Below are 21,614 nucleotides of genomic sequence, written 5' to 3'. Positions count from 1 at the left end.
TACCAACACTCAAGGGTCCTGAAATATAAATATCAGGGGATTGCCGAAAAAAAACTGATATTCCTAAGCTAGGAACTAAAATGTATATTTTTTATGTTACATTGTATCACAACAACATCATAACATTTTGAAATCAATTTTTAAACCGCGTCCACTTAGGTGTCCCTCACACTCCCCCTCAGCATTTTATTGTTTTTCCTCCATTTTTTGTAATATGTGGTAATGGTCGCTCCACACGTGTCGACAACGGTTATTACGAGTTTAAAATAGCCCTCACATCTGGGCAAAGACGGTCGCGGACCAATTTTGGAGATCACATTTTAGTGTCTCATAAGAAAAATTTTGGTTGCGTACTTCTATGATTTTATCTTTGAGTATAATACTTATTTTGTTTTTATATATTAAATCTTTGATGTTTTGTTATATCGCCAGAGTGAACTGAGTGAGGGAACTATCTGTTTAATCCTGAATCCGACGATATGTCAAATGTTAGGCTATAATCACGTGAAATCATCTTATTGTTCCGAGAAAATCATAGAAAAATAGGGCTACATAAGGGCTATCTGCGTCAAATGTACCTAATATTGTATTTTAAAAGATATTTTAGATATTTTAGTATGAGTAACGCTATCACGATAAAATAACTAGTCTACAATGCTATACATTTTTTAGTGTTCCGTACCCAAAGGGTGGCAACGGGACTAAGGCTCCTCTGTCTGTCCGTCCTTCTGTCTGTCAGTGGCTCTATCTCGTGAACCGTAATCTGAAAATTTGGTAGGGAGTTAAAATTTTCACAGAATGTGTATTTCTACTACCACTAAGTATAACAACAAATAATAAAAAATCAAAATGGCTGCCATGATACGCAAGAAATAACACTTATTTTAATAATAAGTGTTATTTCTTGCACGATGGTACCTACGGAACCCTTCGTGTGCGAGTCCTACTAGCACTTGACCGATTGTTTAAGTTAAATAGAATTGCGCTGCTTACCTACTATGCTTATAAATTTTGTTATTTTTTTAAGTTATATTGAAATGAAAATGTAACTGTTTTTGATTTTTTGAAATCTTATTTCTATTTTTTCTCAGACCTCAGACCTGAGCGCGTATGGAACCCTTGGAAATTCAAATACAAATTCAACAACTGACAAACAAAAAGAGTACAATCATACCTACTTACCCAATTTAAATAAATCCTCTCCTATCTTTGAATGAACAGTTCATTAGATATTATGTAAAATTTCAATACAACCCGATATTAATAAAACGCCCCACTAACGGCAGAACTGATTCGAGCGGGGGCGGAAGCAATTTGCGAGGTAACGTGATAGTTTACAGAAATGAGGGGTTTTTATAGTGTCGACTGTCGACACTGGGTGCGGTGATCGCCGACATGCCGTCATGCTGTACCCTTATAACCTAATTGCTTGCAAATTACGGCGATGTCAGCCTTAAATAAAAAAAAATCGGCTAAATACGAGTAGGACTCGCACACGAAGGGTTTTGTACCATCGTACAAGAAATAACACTTCAATTTTTTTTAATTTTCATGGCCTAGCAATCTTTTATTAGTTATTTGTTATAGCGGCAATAGAAATACACATTCTGCGAAAATTTCAACTTTCTACCTATTACGGTTCACGAGATACATCCCGCTGACAGATAGATGGACGGACGGATGGACAGCGGAGCCATAGTAATAGCACGTAATAGGGTCCCGTTGGCACGCTTCGGGTAGGGAACCCAAATCCGCGTGACGGCAAAGACGCGTGACAGGCTAATAGCAGCACATCCGCATCTAGCACCAAAACTTTTGACCTGATTCCTCCTTCGCCTTTCTTCTATCGTACCGCAAGGCATCGTCAGGGTCTGCACCCGTACGTAGTCGAAATTCCACGGGCAGCGATTTGCCTCCTCGTTTCTAATTTGAACCGCTAGGATATGGAACGCCCTTTCAGCATCAGTTTTCTCCTCCACTTTTAATAGTTATAGGTATTGGGTACATTCAAGTCAAGAGTGAATAGGCATCTAACATCTTCTCTGGCAAGCGCGCTCTATCTTAGGCTGCATCATCATTTGCCAGCAGGTCTAGTCCATGCGCTATTCACTCTGGACTTGTTATAGCAAATACCATCAACTCAGCTAATTACACCAATTTTATTACGACTATCTAGTTTATTTACCTATATTCAATTCGCTTAATGCAGAGTAAGGATTCCTGTGGGTATCCGACATATCTCCTTAGGATAATTTCTTAATATTATTTATTTAAATAATTAAAAAAACACACGCTTTGCACACTTTTGGCCATTTACGTTGGGCACCTTTGTTACATAGGTATACGTAGGTATATAAATTTCACGACAAAACACTTGTGTACTCAAGATACGCTCGGTCGAATCGGTCATCTTATTATTTTAGCTGTTCGGTATGACCTGGGGGACATTCATTAATATATGCGTCATTACTCTATAATTATTTTTGCCACTATGGTCTTTATTGTTGTTAAAACAGTGGTTATTATCGTGTAAAAATACCGCGACAATGTAGACAATATCAATTCGTTTTACACAACTACGTAATTAGTTAATTTTCAGTATGGTCGTTATTGTGAAGACATGCAAAACGTATTCTAAATAATATATATTAGTGGTTTAATGCAGCTCAAAGAGTCAGACATTTTACATCTAAATATATAAAAGGAAAAGGTGACTGACTGATCTATCAACGCACAGCTCAAACTACTGGACGGATCAGGCTGAAATTTGGCATGCAGATAGACGTAGACATCCGCTAAGAAAGGGTTTTTGAAAATTCAACCTCTAAGGGGGTGAAATAGGGGTTTGAAATTTGTTTAGTCCACACGGACGAAGTCGCGAGCATAAGCTAGTATTATTATAATTATGGATTTACTCTTTAGATATTCTTAGAATGAACATACTGTGATTAAAAATAAGTCCAATTCCTTTTAAAGTATTGAGGGACTATAATTTGAATATAATTCCTGTAAGAAGTCTACTGCAGAATGAAAACTGTCTGAGAAACTAGTGTATATTTTTATTGTATCTACAAATAATAAGTCCAAACTCCATACTAGGTAATATTATAAAATGCGAAAGTGTGTCTGTCTATGTCATGGGATGTGTAAAATTTAAATGTGGATTTACTGCATGGTTTAAGTTGTGTGGATTGTAATCATCAACTTGGTACAGAGATATGTAATTGCATTTTGGAGAAGGACATACCTAGACTATTTTTATCCCCGAAAAATCAATGAGTTCCCTCGGGATTTTTAAAAACCTAAATCCACGCAAGTCGCTGGCATCATCTAGTTTAAAATAACTCACTCAACTATCTAATTCAAACCTTGTAATATTTTGTAATTCACTTAAAATAGTACTGCCATACGTAGGTAGGTAAATAAATGAAATTGCAAAGTCCCAAATTGTATTTAATTAATTTTTAATTTTGCTAACGAATCGCGTCAATCTGCTAGTGGCATAATATAATTCCATCAAGACACTAAAAAATATATGGCACATAAATAAAGCGAACGCTTCACGAAAATTGCGTTCCGTTTCACGAATTTTTATTTTTCATACCGCAACATGTCCCCAGTTATGGGTCACAATTTGCACCATTCGGGCTATGAGAGGGGTGTCGTCATACGTCCGGCTTTCATCTGGAACATCCGGATTTTGTGGCCACAGACATATTGTGGTACATGATACAAACATGAAAGTGTCAACTTCCATACAAGTATGACTATAAAATATACAAAAATGGAATATAATACCTACCTATATTTCGAGTATAGTTCATCATCATTATAATCCCATCGCTAGCTAACTTCTGAGCACTGGTCTCCTCTCAGAGTGAGAAGGGTTTGGCTATATAGACTATAGTCTACCATGCTAGCCAGGAGCGAATTGTCAGACTTCACATACCTTTGAGAACACTGTGGATGTGGATACCTACAACGTTAAAGCAAGTGATATTACTTAAAACGCACATCACAACTCTGAAAAGTTAGAAGTGCGTGCCGGGGTCGAAGCCCCGACCCCCCTATGGGAGGCATACATCTCAACCACTAGGCCATCACAATATAGTAGGTAAGAGCTATCGCGCACCACGGTAAATTTCCGTACGTTTTTCCGCCGCAAAATCTATGAACTATAGAACTACATAGAAGTGCGCGCACTGCAGAATTATTTCCGCACCGGATATTGATAGATTATAATTCTAATTTGCGGATTTTAAAACACACCGCAACTCGCCGCACCGTCGTGCGCGCTGCCTCTAATCTATCAAAATGTGTCAAGTGTAACAAGATACTTCATGATGTGCACTCTCTAGTATGTACTGAGTCAGAGATATGAGTACGAAATTACGCAGTACAAGGTTGAAATTTCGTGGTATCACTGTCAATACACGTAACGTATTTCGCGGAACTCTCTAACCTCACATGATGAAAACCTGAGATGACATAGTTTAGTATATTTTTGCTGTTTTACCGTGTTAACTTTGTTAAAACTTTAGAATGAAAACTAAACCGTTCGTAAAAGCTTATGTGCTCTATTTTATCCGCTTGCACCAAGATATTTTTTTTTGCTTGGAAATGAAAAATAACCAAGTCTTTAAAAGCATTTCATCAAGATCTGTTAAGTGGTTTAGCCGTGAAAATCGAAAGACAGACAGATTAGGATTTTTTATATACCTATAATTAGTAATTACTAGCTTATGCTCGCGACTTCGTCCGCGTGGACTACACAAATTTAAAACCCCTATTTCACCCCATTAGGGATTAAATTTTTAAAAAATATCTTATGAAATGCCTACGTTATAATAGCTATCTGCATGCCAAATTTCAGCCCGATCCGTTTAGTAGTTTGAGCTGTGCGTTGCTAGATCAGTCAGTCAATCAGTCAGTCCTCTTTTCCTTTTATATATTTAGATGTTTTTATATTTTCAATGATTTTCACGAGATTTTTCCAAGTGTCCAGGTTGTTAGAGTGCTAAAGTATGGTAGCCCTAGTAACGAGTGGGGGTGGGGGGCGGAAAGGGAAGGCGGTCATTCAGCGCAGCGGCGCGACGGACATCCGCCGCATAACAACTCGATCTAGCCTCACGCTTATAAATATCGCGACTGGAGAAATAGGGCGGCCTTTTTTAAAATTGACATCCAAATTAGGCTGAACGTGTTTACGCCTTTGCTTTGCTATTTATTATTTGATTCTCAATTTTTACCCGACTACGGCAAAGCCAAAAGAAATAGTTATGATTTTAGCAGTCTATGTATGTATGTTTGTAACTATTTTGTATGTTCCACTGTAGCGGCTAAACTACTGGACGGACCGATTTTAATGAATGAGATGTCAATCGATTCATACTAATATAGAAACACCTTGTCATTATTTCAAAGGTTACTTTGTCCCTTATCTCCGAAGTTTATCTACCAATCGAAAATTCTGAAATAATTATGGTCAATAGAAGTCTACGTATATTTTACAGGAAAAATAAAACCAACGCTCTAGTATTCTCCCGTAGTATATTGGTATCACTACCCATATTTTGTTTGTTGGTTTGTTGGTTTGTCCTTCAATCACGTTGCAACAGAGCAACGGATTGACATGATTTTTTGCATGGGTATCTATAGTTAAAGACCTGGAGAGTGACATTTTTATCTCGGAAAATCAGAGTTCACATGGGATTTTTGAAAACCTAATCCACGCGGACGAAGTCGCAGGCATCAGCCAGTAACAATAAACCTCTTAAAACAAAGCTAGTTTTGCAGTTCGTTAACAAAAGTGATTCTTATTTCTTACCGTTTTACTTCTTCTGTTATACGGAATCCTACGTGCGCGAGTCTGACTCTCACTTGGCTGGGTTTTTTTTAAATTTTTGAATTAAAACATTAACTGTGAAATCTGTTAAAAATAGCATATGCACTATATGAAAATAAAGTCGTAAAATTGAAAGCAAGTTCTTGAAAAATACGAATACACTTGGTATGAAACACTCGGGCGGAAGTCGCCGGCGCTGCTTCCTGCACAGAAGTTACCCCAGCGCCTCTTGCGGACACCGCGGCAACTATGTATAGCCACCATCGGTCTATGATTGCGTGCCACGTCGGAATTGCTTGGGATTGTTTTAAAATGCTGCATACAGTGTCTCAGAGATTCTTCATATTATTTATAACTAGCTGATGCCCGCGACTTCGTACGCGTGGAATTCGAATTTTTAAAAATCCCGTGGGAGCTCTTTGATTTTCCGGGATAAAAAGTAGCCTATGGTCCACTCTCCAGGTCTTTATCTATACCCATGCAAAAAGTCACGTTAATCCGTTGCACCGTTGCGACGTGATTGAAGGACAAACCAACAAACCAACAAACAAACACACTTTAGTACGGACTAGCAGATGCCCGCAACATCGGCCGCGTGTGTTTAGATTTTTAATATTCCGTTGGAACTCTTTGATTTTTCGGGATCTTTTTTCTTCTATGTCACTCTCCAGATCTTGCAAAAAATCACACCGATCCTTTGCTCTGTTGTGGCGTGATTAAACAACACCAATAAACTAACAAGCAAACTAACACACTTTCGCATTTCGTAGTGACTGAGTTTGCCTAAGAGTTTTCAATAATGTTCTCAAAAGTGTTTAAAGTAATAATATAAGTTTAATAGTAATATAATTTAAGTTTAAGATAATCCGCACTTGGCCAGAGTAGTGGACTTTGGCCAAACTTCTTATAATTCTGATAAGAGACCCTCAGTAGTGGCATGGGCTGACGAAAAGTGAACGATGATTGTAATGATGTGCCTGTGCCGATCGAGTACCTATAGTTCGGTGTATGAGGCGGGAGACGCCCCGCACACCCGTACGTCACCCGCGCTATCCCGCACTGGGTTACCACGGTAGCTGTGCGGGTGTGCATCGGTCTCCACCCCAATTGCCATGTCGACCTGGCGCGAACTATGGGTACATATTGTAACAGACGACATGAATGGCAGCACAGTCTTTAGTTACAAAAGTTTAAAGCTGTATTTGTATTTTATGTTACAAAACCATTGTAACTGAACGAAAATTACTATACGCGTACCTATATCGTAATAATCGCCAAACGCCGGAAAAGATCCAGCGGGCTCCCAAAAGCGGAACCGGTTAAAGATGGAGGCAGCCAGAAGTTTAACAACCGTTTCGATTTCAAAAGGCAATCGCTGATTGTGGGCATTGTGGGCGAATCAGTGGGGGGTGAAATTTTTAAACGCCACCCGTCTGGACCACCCCCTCGTTCGAGGGAGGTTAACCCGGGACAGTACGTTAACTGTTGTATTTCGTTTTTGCTCGTGCGAATTTTTACCCCGAAAGGAAGCTGAGGGTTCAATTAGAATTGTACCTACTCCTATTAGTTTATTTTTCATGTATAAAAAGATCTATACAATTTCTTTTTTATCCTATACCCGATTAGCTTTTTTACGCGACTAAACAAAAAACAGGAAAAATAGCTTTTGTTCCAATTTTTGATATAAATTGCCATACTTAGTATGAAATAATACTTACCCCACAAGCTTTCATATGGCATAGGTTTGAACATGTTTTAAGCAATTAAATATCACAAACATCGTGAGAAAACCCTGCATACCTGCCTGATTTTGAGATACCCATTCGTGAACCAGGGTCCATTCATTTTTGCTAATGGTCTTTTGATTTTGGTTTCCTCCGTATCTCGGTGAGCATGTCTTATCAGTAATCAGTAACCTTATTTTAAATGCGAAAGTGTGGTTGTTTGTTGGTTTGTCTGTCAATCACGTCGCAACGGAGCGACGTGATTTTTGCATGGATATAGTTAAAGACCTGATGGAGAGTGACATAGACTTTTTATCCTGGACAACCAGAGTTCCCCCGAAATTTTAAAAACCTAAATCCACGCGAACGAAGTCATCGGCTAGTAGGATAATAAAAAGAGGTCAAGCCTCAGAAATCCTACTAATAGGTAATATGTGTATAGGTACCTATATGTATTAAAACACAAAAAATGTTTCTACTAAGTACCTACCTATGTCCGTTATTGACTTTGAAACCATCCAACCGATCACTAAAACACTAAAACGTAGCACACGCCAAATACCTGCTAATATTGAATACTGGGCAGAGAGAACCTTGTAATATTATGCTAAGCCTAACCACACGTGAAACCACGGCGAAGCCACGGAGCGAGTCAATCGGATCACCCACACGTTATTGTTTAATTATCGCCATTATCGCACGGGACTAGATCTTATCGTGTAATGAAATTACGCGCTATGTAACCACGGAGCTTTTGTACGGTTAGAAAAAAACTACGATAGTTAAATCTTGATGTTCATAAATTACATCTATTAGCAACTCGTCCCGGCTTTGCACGAATGAATTTGATTTTGCACGAAGTGTTGATCTCTCATGCGTCAATGTCATGCGACAATGGATTTTATGACCCAACTTAGCTGAATTTGACGAGATCTGGAAGTGTAAATGCTTGCATTCTAGAGACTGACATATAAGGTTACTTTTATCTCGGAAAATAAAAGCGACTAAGTTCTCAGGGGATTTTTAATACAGCTAAATCCACGCAGGCGAATGTTCGAGCATCATCAGGTAGTTTGCAATGTAGTAAATATTAAAATAAGATGATTAACCTTTTTAACTTTGTTAGATATAAGTATATTACTAAATGAAAAGCAATTTGTAGATACCTTCAAAACCCTTTAATGACTAAAATATTTTTAATCAGTACCCTTATATAAATGCGAAAGTGTGTTTGTTTGTTGGTTTGTCCTTCAATCACGTCGCAACGGTGCATCGGATTGACGTGATTTTTGCATGGGTATATATAAAGACCCGGAGAGTGACATATGCTACTTTTTATCCCGGAAAATCAAAGAGTTCCCAGATTTTTAAAAAACTTAATTCCACGCGGACGAAGTCGCGGGCATCAGCTAGTCAGTAATAATACATTGAGTAGGTACAATATGTGTAGGTAATATTTGGGTAGGTAGGTTATGCGTTACTGATACAGTATGTGCATATAGGTACATACAGTAAAATTTCCTTCCAATATAGGAATAGTAAGTTTGAACTCAAAACTATAATATTTTACTTGAATAAACTTCATGTTATACATTTTTTTAAATGGTAAATGGTATAGGAATAATATACTAATGTTCCTGGTTCTATTGTTGCTGACGGTACATACCTACTATTTGGCTACCAAATTCTCTTCTGATTCTATAATAACAGATTATTGTATGTATGACAGTGACGGATTACGTACTGTAAGCAAATAAGTTAACGGGGCGATCGATTTTTAATCATGCGTAGCCGAACCTATAATCAGGATTATCCTATTGTCTGTAATGTAATACCATTACATTTAACAGTTATTAATCAATTTTTATATTACTAGCTGATGTACGCGTGGATTTAGGATTTTGAAAACCCGTGGGAACTCTTTGATTTCCCGGGATAAAAAGTAGCCTATGTCACTCGCCAGGTTTTTAACTATACCCATGCTATAAATCACGTCGATCCGTTGCTTTGTTGCGACGTGATTGAAGGACAAACCAACAAACAAACACACTTTCACATTTATAGCCCCAGGAGTAGATATCCCTACAGAGGGGAAGCTTCCTAATACCGTTCAACATTTAATACCTATTCTTAACCTAGTCAATACCTGTTGCAAGTAAAAAATTAAAAAAAAAACTAAGTATATATAAGGCTCGCAAATTGCTAATGGGCGCGGCCGCCATTTCAGTGACGTCATCACTAGACTTCAATTGATCTCTTGGGTACACAAAATAAAAATAAATATCCTTATTTTTTCTAGACGAACTGAAACATACTGAACAATAGTTAGGCATTTTTGTTTAACCACATTACTTTAGTCTATAATAAGTCATTTTTTTGTACAATTTACACGTAACTAATTCGGAAGTAATATATAAATATTCTCGCTAAGTAAGTATCAACTTAACGCGCAAGACCCACAGCCCTGCCGTTCGCCATCGAACTGGACGCACACGGAACGTCCGTGACACGTCGCGGTGTGCGTGAGCAGCGCTATGAGTGAGTGTACCTACAGCCAGCCGCTTGTATGAAGCTTCCTCTCTGTCCTACTCTGTGCCCCAGGGTCTCCACGGCAAACGGAACAAAAATGTAACTCTCGATAAGAGAGGCATACTTACGCTGCTTACCGTTTTCAGCCATTTCTGCTGCAGCTCCTGGTCTTGAATCTTGATGCAGTCTCCCTGATAATATGACACGGGGCTAATGTGTCAACGCAAGTTGCGTTACTTATAAATTTACCTACTATTTATAAAAAACTAGATCTTGCATCAGTAGAAGACTGGTTAGAATACATTTTGGAATATAAAAGTATATTATTTTTGTTTATGGTAGTGTGTGATGACCAAGACGAATACAATGAACAATGCCTGGACAAAAAGGTCAAAATATATTGATATCGAGATACGCATTTATCTTATACAGCATGATAGGGATCATATATTATAGGGATATTGAAAATCGACAAAGTGACATATTACTATAAAAATCATGCCCGCGTGGAATGGTACCAAGAATACTGGCTGCATTTCCGCGCTAGACAGCCAGGTTGATCCGTGGCATAAAAAATGAGCCATCCCTTCTGTCACCAGATGAGGCTATTTGAAATAGAGGTGAAATGTCTCGTAAAACAATGTTTGCACTAAGACTCCATGGCCCCAGGGTCTCCACGGCAAACGGAACAAAAATGTAACTCGCGGTAAGAGATGCATACTTGCGCTGCTTGCCGTTTTCAGCTGTTTCTGCTGCGGCTCCCCGGTCTTGGTGCTGTCTCCCTGATATGACACGGGGCCAATGTGTCAACGCAAGTTGCGTCCCACATTAGCATCCGTCCCCGTTCTCAGGGAACCAGCGGCAATCCATCAGGTCTCTTGCCATCATCCCAACTAATCCCTGCCGGCTCAATGAGCGCAGGAATATCTATGGTGGCAAGAGCCCTTTTCATCGTATCGTCAAGAAAGCCATGCCTAAATAGCCTACCAGAGCTCCTTTGGCAAGAGAGTCCGTGGATTCCAAATTCCACTTTCTTCTCATAATATTATACTTAACAGTTACAGTTTGATCGTTGCTTAAGTAGTGTCAAACACTCGGAGCACCCTGTATCCACGATCTTTCCGGTCGGTCACAGCACAATCTGACCGTTACATTTCAATAATCGTCTTAACATTCGAGATCGCTTATCGTGCCGCGCCCACCATTGCTAGTGATGATCCCTCTATCGATAACTGTTTGGGTTTTAAATATTAAACCTCTACGCTTGTATTCCAATCAGCATATCGATTTAATATTCCTCTTTTCGATTTAGTATAGGTGGCTACATATTATGTACTAAGAAGCTATTCTATCGTACGCGACAGCTTGAGATGGCAACTGGGGTGGGGACGCTCCGGACGTACCCGCACAGATTTGACGTCATAAACGTTTGATGTAATTTGAGGTACTTATTTAGTCAAATCGATAATTTAAAATGGTCACCAAACTTAAAACTAACAGTAGGTAGACGTGGATTTTACGAATCATTCCTAAGAAATAATTTATTTTTGACATACCTACCTAGGCATCATCCCAATTCCCAATTGATACTCGCACGATTTATTTGATCTGATTAATTTAAGCACCCATCACTATATTTATGTGCTCGTTGAGGCACAATACAATGTGTCCATAATATAATTTGTCTCGGCCTCACAATGAACAATCAAATTACTGTCAAAACTCAATAGGCGCAGCGCCGCTACGCGTCTTGACCACCGATACTACTGTTAATAAATTATTAACATTTTTGCTTATTGTTCCTCTTCGAATCATCATGATCAACCCATCGCCGGCTCACTGCAGAGCACGGGTCTTTTGACCATAGTCTACCACGGTGGCCATGTGCGGATTGGTAGACTTCACACACCTTTGAAAGCATTATGGAAAACTCTCAGGCATGCAGGTTTCCTAACGATATTTTTCTTCACCGTTAAAGCAAGTGATATTTAATAACTTAAAACGCACATAACTCCGAAAAGTTGGAAGTGCATGGCCGGGATCGAACCCCCGACCTCCGGTTAGAAGGCGGACGTTCTAGCCACTAGGCTATCACAGCTTTTTTCTTCTTCGAATAGTATTCTATAAAGAAATGTAGGCAGTAGGATGGTGTATTTTCATCATCATTATCATTATCAACCAACCGATAGATATCCACTTCTGGACACAGGTCTCTCATAGGAACTTCCACACGCCACGGTCTTGCGCCGCCTGAACATACGAGTAGAATGAATCCAGCGGCTCCCTTCGACACGTTTGATGTCATCTGTCCACCTAGTCCTGCCCATTGCCACTTCAGATTTGCATCTCGTTGAGCTATGTCGATTACTCTGGTTCTATTACGAAGCTCCTCATTTCTAATTTGATCACATAGAGGAATTCTAAACAGCTCTCTCCGTCGCCCGCTGAGTTTTCTTATGAGGTACATAGTTAAATTTTACTTGGAATTAATTTTCTAGGAAATTTGTGAGTTTTCCTATGAGGTCCATAGTTCAATTTTACTTGGTCTTAATTTTCTAGGAAATTTGTATCTTACTTTGTATCTACTGCGTTTGTTAGTGACGTCGAATACAATAAGATAGTTTTTGTAATGTCGATATTCATGTAGAAAAATGCAGTTGTAGTAATTATGATACGAACGTCTTAGCGAATAGAGAATCCTTAAAAGATTGGCAATCAATTTAGAGCCCTTCAATATTGCAATACTCATCTTGTGAAACTCATGTAATCTATCAACAGAGGTAAATTCACTTGACTATCCGAAAGTCGAAACCTTGCTGGTAAAACTTTATTTTAATTAAAAAAAAATCTTTCTATTTCTAATAGGCTCCCGTTTCATGGTTGGGTATAAACTGCGCCATTTATTTGAATTGCCCCTTTTGTAGCACATTTACCTACGACAGGTTGAGATGGCAATCGGGGTATGAGGCAGGAGGACGCCCCGCACACCCGCACGCCACCGCGCTCTCCCGCACTGGCTTAGCCCGGGGGATGTGCATGTGTGCGGAGCGTTCCCTCCCCGATTGCCATCGCGACCTGTCGCGTGCTGTACATAGTATTTTTTTAATCGTATTTAATAAAACTTAACACGATCTGTTAAAACAATAGTAAATACTAGAAGCGACACGTCGTTTGTCAACAGGCTTTCATTTTTCTCCCGGCGCGATAGTGTTACATATAGATTTCAATATCAACATTCTTAACCCAGGCGTGCGTACGTGATTCCAGCACGCGTATATTTCATAAGATTTTAGAGGTGCATGAATCACCCGGGACACGGAGGGGCTATCAGTCACGGCTGCCGACGTACCGGGCCCGTGGTCCTCCTGCTTAACATGCGTGCCACGAGCGCTCCCTAGGCCTACACTACGATATGTGAGAGCTATTACTAGACACTTTGCCCGCGTTAATATTCCTCTATATCTTCCATCGGAAAGCGTTTCCATCTTCGTACTCGTGTCTCGTATCTATAAGTATTTTAACACGTTTTTCTCCTTGTTACAGAACCGAGTAACTACGTCTGCTCTACGTGCAAGGCGCGCGTGCATTCTGCCTGGCGATTGGTTCAGCACGTGCAACACGTGCACGGCGTGAAGATTTACGTGGAGAGCATGCCACAGCAGCTGCCGAGCAAACAAAACCATTCATCATCGAGCACTTCCTCATCGAGCTCAGGTTGCTCGTCTACTGGCGCGCCTCTCCCACCACCTTCATTACGTCATCACCCTTTATTACCGCCACCAGACATGCATTCGCCGTTCGGAGTAGGAGGCCTACTACGGCTGCCTTTACCAGGCAGTTTACCACCACTTGCTCATCCATCGGTGCCCCCGACTCCCCTATTTGCGCGACCAAACCATCATGATCACAGATTTCGAATGGAACAATTAGTTTCAGAACAATTTCGACATCACGGACTGAACTTAGCTGCAGCAGCCGCCGCTGTTGCGGCCAATTCTCTCCCTCCACACCAAGCCTTTCCCTCCCCAGCGGATAGGCCACCCGTAGTTCCAACATCTCTCACGGGTCGGGACAGACAGCCTCCCGTATCTCAACCTCTTTCACTAGAACCCCAGCTGGATTTTTACTCGCAGCGCTTGCGGCAACTGGCCGGTACGACCAGTCCAGGGGCGGCCACAGGCAATTCGAGCTCTCCTAGCCCCAGGAAGCATTCGCCGCCGTTCGCTTCCCCGTCGCCCTCCCGAGTCGGCCAGACTCCACCGGCGGGCGCCGGACCCGGAACGGTGGACACCCCTCGAGAAGCCACTAAACTACATAGTTCGATATCACCCGAACGACGTGTTGAACCACAGACAGCAGATGCGCCGCCTCCCGAACGGCCATCATCGACACCACCTGCCAAAAGAAACAATAACGAAGCCATTCATACTTGCGAATTCTGTGGGAAGAAATACCGATTTGAAAATAGTCTAATGGTTCATCGGCGCACGCATACTGGTGAAAAACCTTTCAAATGCAATCAGTGTGATGAAGCATTTGATAAGAATTCAAAGTTAAAAAAGCATTTGAAAATCCACCGAGGAGCTGAGGCTAACACTGAAGAAAATGAATCTGCTGGTGAGACTGGAGACGACGATACCGAAGATGAATTAGACGACGAGGAAATGGATGGTGAAGAAGAAGAAGATAACGAAGATGGAGAGGATGTTGAAGAAGCTGAGGATTTAACCGTTTCAAATAGCAGTGCTCCCTCGGCTCAACCTCGAAAACAAACATCAGCAATACCGGCCCATCCTCCTTCCGCATCAGTTGTTGGAGAACTAATGGATAAATTCGGGTTATCTAACATTGCTCAATATAGTGAAGCGTTTAAACAAGCACTTCAAGAATCGGGAAATTCGCTCAAATGGCAATTAGCAAAAGACCGAGACAACAACAATGGCCCTCTTCCTGAAAAAGCTAATGGTATGCCTCCTGCTTTACGATTGAAGGAGGAATTCGCTAAGATGCCACCTCAGCCGCATCCTTTATTCAACCCCTTTGAAAATCCATTCGAAGCGTCTAAACGAATGAAATTGGATATGGAGAGGAATGAAGGATGGTGGTTACCGACGTTACACGCACAGCGACCACCTGATAATATATTTGATGGGTTAAAGAATAGTGGCAATGGTTTGCTTCAGAATCCTCTCTTAAAATCTAAAGAGGGGCGTCGCAACGACACGTGTGAATTTTGTGGAAAAGTATTCAAGAACTGCTCAAACCTCACGGTTCATCGCCGATCTCATACAGGCGAGAAACCGTACAAATGTGAACTATGTTCCTACGCATGTGCTCAGAGCTCCAAACTGACAAGGCATATGAAAACTCACGGTAGACTCGGCAAAGACGTATACCGGTGCAGGTTCTGTGAGATGCCTTTCTCAGTACCATCAACGCTCGAGAAGCACATGCGTAAGTGTGTTGTGAATCAAAGTAATGGTGCTGCACTTGCTTTATCCGATGACTCTAACGCGTGTCGTGATGAGGCCTCGTGACTCTACCCGTGGGGTGGCCTTCGCCTGCCACCGCCCCCGCCGCCCAGCCAGATCTTCTAGGTCTAAACTTGGTAAAATGTTTCATAGCCAGTACCTCTTAAATTAATTTCCAAAGCTTAGGTATATACAACGCACGACGTATCTAACGCGTCTCCTAGACGATGTTCTCAATTTAAGGAACTGTTCGAAGGCGTTCTTTTTATTATAAATCATACACGTGCACAGCTGTACGATTCAAACGTAAATGCGCCCCTGAAGTTTGCGCACCACGTTGCGCACCACACACATTTTGGGTGTCCGGGGTAGCGGGGAGGGTAACAGCGCACGTCTCGCAACTTCACGCAGACGCATTTAAATTTGAATCGTACTGTACGCGCTGTAGTCTCGCGTCGTTACCGTCATGCTTTGTGTCCGTCTAAGATTCAGGTGAGGCATATCCTCAGAGCGCGCCTTATACAAACCAAGTTTAATTAACGTTTGAATACTAAGCAACAAACTCAATGAGATTTTATTGACATCTGTGGTCTGTCAGATCTTGATAAAAATATGTGAGTAGTTTTTGGCTCAAAAATGTTCATACAAATCTTTGAACCTGTGTATCTTTGGAACTACGAATTTTTACGGAAATCTGACAAATCACATACACCGCTGTTAGTTTGTAAAGTCTTGAGTTTGATTGCTTGCCTATTTACAAGTAAGATTGAAATTATTTTGTACAAGGGTCGCTCGAAGGATACTCCTCTTAACGCATATCAATCGCGTGTAGAGGTCGGCATTTGTTCAATTTCTAGTCTTAAGGAATAAATTGTGGCGAAATTAATATTTAATATACCCATTGCAATATGAGCCCAAAAATCCTAGCATTCAAGGGCATTAATTTAAATGATAGGTACCTAGTGACATATCTTTCGTGTGAGCCAGTGTTGAGCATACCCGTTGCGTTGTTGGTGTTAGTTCGTGAAAGTTTTTGGTTATTTTCTTTGGAGGCTGTACTATGATCTTTACGTTACGTATTATCTAACTTGTTTTGTCATGTTTAATTGATTGTATAAAGGAAACCAATGCCAAAGTTAGCTACGTTGATTTATCCAGTAGAACGTTTAGTTGTTAAGCTGTATAGTGTCAATTAAACCGGTTTTTTCAGTATTTCTAAGATCCTCTGTAGCATTACGTGTATTTGGGTTGTAACTCTGTAAGTTGTTTCGTAATTCTAGGATATTATGTACAATATAAATCAAATGTTTCCTATTCTAGTTAAAACATGTAAATACGATCGCTGTAAGTGTATTATGTAAATCGAGTACCTACCTTTTGATGTTCATATTACTTATTATAGACAACAATAATTCGCAAATCATAAATTACTTTTCGGCAAGAACGGTGAGTTTCCTGTAATCGATAATTTAGCATTGTAGAAATCAAAATTGGAATCGTTTTTAACGGAAGATGTTATTACCAACAAGGTACTTTCGCCCTTACTAATAAGAATGTGTTCATTCCCTTATACATGGCTTATATTCTTGGCCCTTACGTAGACGCACTACTTATACATGACTTAGGTATACATTTATGTCATATAATCGACATGTTTAAGCAGTGTGTTCTTATTAATAAGGGTCTTTGATTTTACGACTGAAATGTGAATAAGCCACGTATAAGCAGTACGTAGATTATTATTAGTAAGGGCCTTTATATTTAACTAGTGTTTAAATTTATTAAATTAAATAAAAATATCTTGTGAGGCATTTTGATCTTCATTTCCAAGCTTTTGTTTCTCGAGAATGGGAGCATGTTATTTTATTAAGACTGAAAAATATTCCAGTTTTGTTTTTATTTATGAATGTTTCCTTGTGATTCGTGGAAGACCTATCACTCGTACCTTTAGTCCAAGTGTGAACTCTTTCAGTATACGTACTTAATGTAAATTATGATAGAATTTATATTAGATAATTGTAAGTAAATTATAATAGAAATAACTCCATTTTGTCTCCTGAATCGATCTCCTTCATCCGTTTCCATTTTTCTTTTATACTAGGACCTCTTTAGAAGTTGTACCTATCTTTGCAAAGAGATTCAAAATCTAGACAGGACCTAGTACTTTTTTAAATATTGTATTGGTCTACTCCACGCTTAAATTCTACAGTTATTTTGTTGAACTTTTTGTGACCTTTAAGATGATATAGATTTTTATTCATGTATCACCCAAAATAATTGTAGCCTTACTTAAAATTTGAACGATTTGCCACGACGCATAAATACGAGTACCTAATTGCTAAATTTGTTTCAACTGCAATGAAACCGGAATTCACGAGACGCTCACTGACAGCGCAAGGATCATTTTATTCCGCATTAATTAATTTATTAAACAAGAATCATGCTATTTTGTACCACATCGTACAAGAATAGGTAGCTTCATATTCTTGTAAAATTGAGCAAGATTTATACTGGTTCTAGTTAGAAATAGTGTACTTCTTGCTTACGATGAATCCTAGATGTCGTGGTAAACCGTTCGACTTTCTATTCTTATACGATTAAGTTTCATGATTTTCTTTTACCTATAGGATTTTTGATACCCAATTAATTCCTTTTATTGATTTGATCTTTACCTCTCTACGATATGGTAGTTGTAGTTTTATTAGTACAAATACTTTAAAAATAATTTAAAAAATCCTGTTTTTATAAATATTAACTCCCAGTGGTAACTTTAAAATTGTACTTACATCGTAGAAGAGGTGAAGTTTAATGGATTATGACTAGGGTCGACAAAATGGGTACGGTAATAGTAAAACAAAATAAATTACTAAGACAAATTTTATTGTGTAATTATTACCTACGTGAAAGAAGAACTGTTTTTATTATTTTTCATTTTTATTATTTTTATTTCAATAAATATCGACGATTTGTTAATCAAAAATAATGTGTTTGATTTGAACCCTCATAAAAATCTAAGTTCTAAGCTATTTGCTCTATCTGGCAATCTATGATGACACGAGAACAGCTTGATTAATTTTATTTCAAAATAATGATCGTAAGTATACAGTGCCTAAGTACTTATGTACCTACATACCTATAAGATGGGAGTGTGCTAAGGATTTAAGGGACAAAAATCTGTAGGTAGCTCCTGGTAGAGCCTTCTGCGGTCCTATTAATCAAAACGCTGAAAGCTGATTGGCTTATACCTACCTAAGTATAGTTAAACAATAATAGGTACTACTTTGGTAGTATGGATCTGGCCTTAGCAATTTGGAACACTCAAAGAATATTGGTTTGAAATTTTGAATGAACCAGGAGGAAAAACAAATGAAAGTCGTAATGACGTAATCAGTAGACGAAAAAACTACATAATTGGGGCCAAAAATCGCCGGTAGGACTTGCGCCACTTTTCAACGATAGAGATGATTACAAAAAGGTATTTGATCATGATCACTGACTTAGCAATGCAATACAAAAGAATACAGATACAGTTATCATGATTATCATCGACCCATCCTTACTACTAGGTAGGTACTTGTAGTTACTACTATGTAACTACAATTTCACTTTAATTCAGATTAACAGACTTCACACACTTTTGAGAACATTATGGCGGACTCTCGGCATGCAGGATACTCTAAAGTGAGCCGGCGATAGGTTGATCATGATGATTATGAGCTTATTTAAAATAATCGTCCTTCAGTTCTATTATACTTTAAGAGATGCAGTTTACCTACAAACTTATACACAGGTATGCTATTACAACATACCTAGGTACCTAATATTATATTATATTTTATGAGGTCGAAATAAGAATATTATTATACAAAAATAATAGGTAATCATAGTTACCAAAAAATTAAATACATGGTAGGTAACCTTTTATGCAAAGATTTTGAAGCTTTTACAACTTTATTAACATCTACTCAGAATTTTTTGCAAACTGAAGCTTTAAGCTTTCTTGTTACTAGCGCCATCTGTTAGCGAGTAGCTACAGCACACCATAATGTAAGTGCAAAAATAATGTAATTTTGAGATTTAATATCGCTATTTTTATGTCTTATTAATAACATTAAAAAAAATATGATAAAGATACTATAATAAATGTTTTTTTTTATAACTTTAAGATATTGCTAAGTACCAGAAACTTACCTAATAGGTCTGTACTTAGTTACTTTTAATTTTTTGGTTATTACTTATTAGTAAGACAGAACAGTTAATTATTATAAATTAATAGTAATAATTTTGTTATTTATCTTTAACTCATAAATTAACTAGCCTATTTGAGTTATGACGGAAATATTATTTTAAGTACTTTCAGGGTTGTAAAACTTGTTGGGTGTACTGTACATTTTTCCTAGCAGAATTCAGTACTAAGTTTTAACTTTCTTGTATCTTTACTATTAAAATTAAAATGACCTAGTTGGAATTATTATAGATTTTTAAGCTAGTGCTATAAAATCACACAAGATGGCAGCCCATTTAAGTTTCTAATGGATGCTAGATGTCGCTGTCAGCGATAAAATTAAATTGGAATTTTTGAACCCAGATAGTGCAACATTTTAACTGCATATATTTATTAAACTGCACCGTCCGTGCGGAGCGTCCCCCCCACCTCATACCCCGATTGCCATCTCGACCTATTGCGGACTATAGGTACGTACCTACTTAGGTAAATTGGTAAATCACCTGCAGCTGAAGCCTCCCATTATTATCATCATCGCCATCAAGCCATGGCCGCCACAATACTGAGTAAGGGTCTCCTCTCGGGACGAGAAAGCCATAGTCAGCCACGTTGACCGAGTGCGGATTGGCAGACTTATCATACCTTTTAGAACATTATGTAGAACTCTCAGGCAATTAGGTAGGTATGTAATGTAGGTTTCCTCATAATTTTTTCCTTCACTATTAAAGAAATTGAAATTCAATATCTTAAAACGCACATAGCTCTGAAAAGTTAGTGGTGCGTGCCCAGGGTCAAACCCCCGACCTTCCGAATAAGATGGCGACAGAGGGCTATCACCGCTCCTTCCATAAAGGAATCCAATTTTTTTCAAAGGATATTTCTTTTAATAACTCAACCAAGAATTAAACCGTTTATTGTGCTTGCAAAAGGATTATTTCCAAAGCTGCGTAACACAAAACTTTGAACTTCCGTATGATCAACGATCCTTCTGAGACTCATTCGGTTCAACTAATTACGTAAACTACGTAAATTCAAGTCAGTAACGTTCCGTAACATCTTGTATAACTGTCCGTAATATTTAAACATTCATTTTTGAGCCGCTCGTCTCCCTCGCGGCTGACCACGGATATATTAATAAAGTACAAACAAGAATTAACCCTTTCATTGTTTAATTATGTAGTCGCATTGCAGTCGTCTGTGGTACAATGTATCCCTACCTAGGTATCTTGTGGTGAATGTTTATAAATTCTACGGGAATTTCATTGCGTTATTCTTATTTATTTTCATCTGATGAAGGTTTTTAATTTACTTAACTCTTCAATTTTATTCTGATTTGTATAATTCCTTACTTTAATCTAGTCTGCCTTATCTGTCTGTTTGATAGCACTAATCTGAAAGGTATTTTAATGAGTTATATATAATAATACTTACTTACTTATTAAAACTCTCATAGTAGAATCATAACTCATAACATAGCTTATTTGGCGCAAGCTGTTCTACAAGAATAAAGTTATTTAGTTACAACAACAACACCACAACAACAACAACAACAAGTTAGTTAGAAAACAACCGCATCGCGCGCCACCGTAAGGAATTTCACCCTCACCATCTGGGTGTCTGGTGCACCTCGACCGTCCGCTGCGCCAGATCCTTCTTTCCACGCACGTGCAAACTGTGGAACCAACTCCCATCGGCGGTGTTCCCACTAGATTATAACATCGGGTTATTCAAGGGGCGGACCAACAAATTCCTAAAAGGCCGGCAACGCATCGGCGGCTCCTCTGGTGCTGCAAATGTTAATAGGCGGCGGTAATCACTTA

At 39.0% G+C, this 21,614-nt stretch overlaps 1 protein-coding gene across 1 annotated transcript in view; it reads left to right on the top strand.

Moving 5' to 3' along the window:
- Cph (BCL11 transcription factor chronophage) overlaps positions 1–18,446 on the top strand; it is a 68,361-nt gene extending 49,915 nt beyond the window's left edge. Inside the window, exon 5 of the mRNA XM_034976894.2 lies at positions 13,642–18,446. Coding sequence (XP_034832785.1) covers positions 13,642–15,635 — 1,994 coding nt within the window. The 3' untranslated portion in view covers positions 15,636–18,446. The remainder of the gene's footprint in view (positions 1–13,641) is intronic.
- The last annotated feature ends 3,168 nt before the right edge of the window (positions 18,447–21,614 follow it).

The sequence above is a fragment of the Maniola hyperantus genome, chromosome 16 (genome assembly GCF_902806685.2).
Source record: "Maniola hyperantus chromosome 16, iAphHyp1.2, whole genome shotgun sequence".
Classification (NCBI taxonomy): domain Eukaryota; kingdom Metazoa; phylum Arthropoda; class Insecta; order Lepidoptera; family Nymphalidae; genus Maniola; species Maniola hyperantus.
Note: the sequence above shows the minus strand (reverse complement) of the source record. Positions and strands in the feature narration are given on the sequence as shown.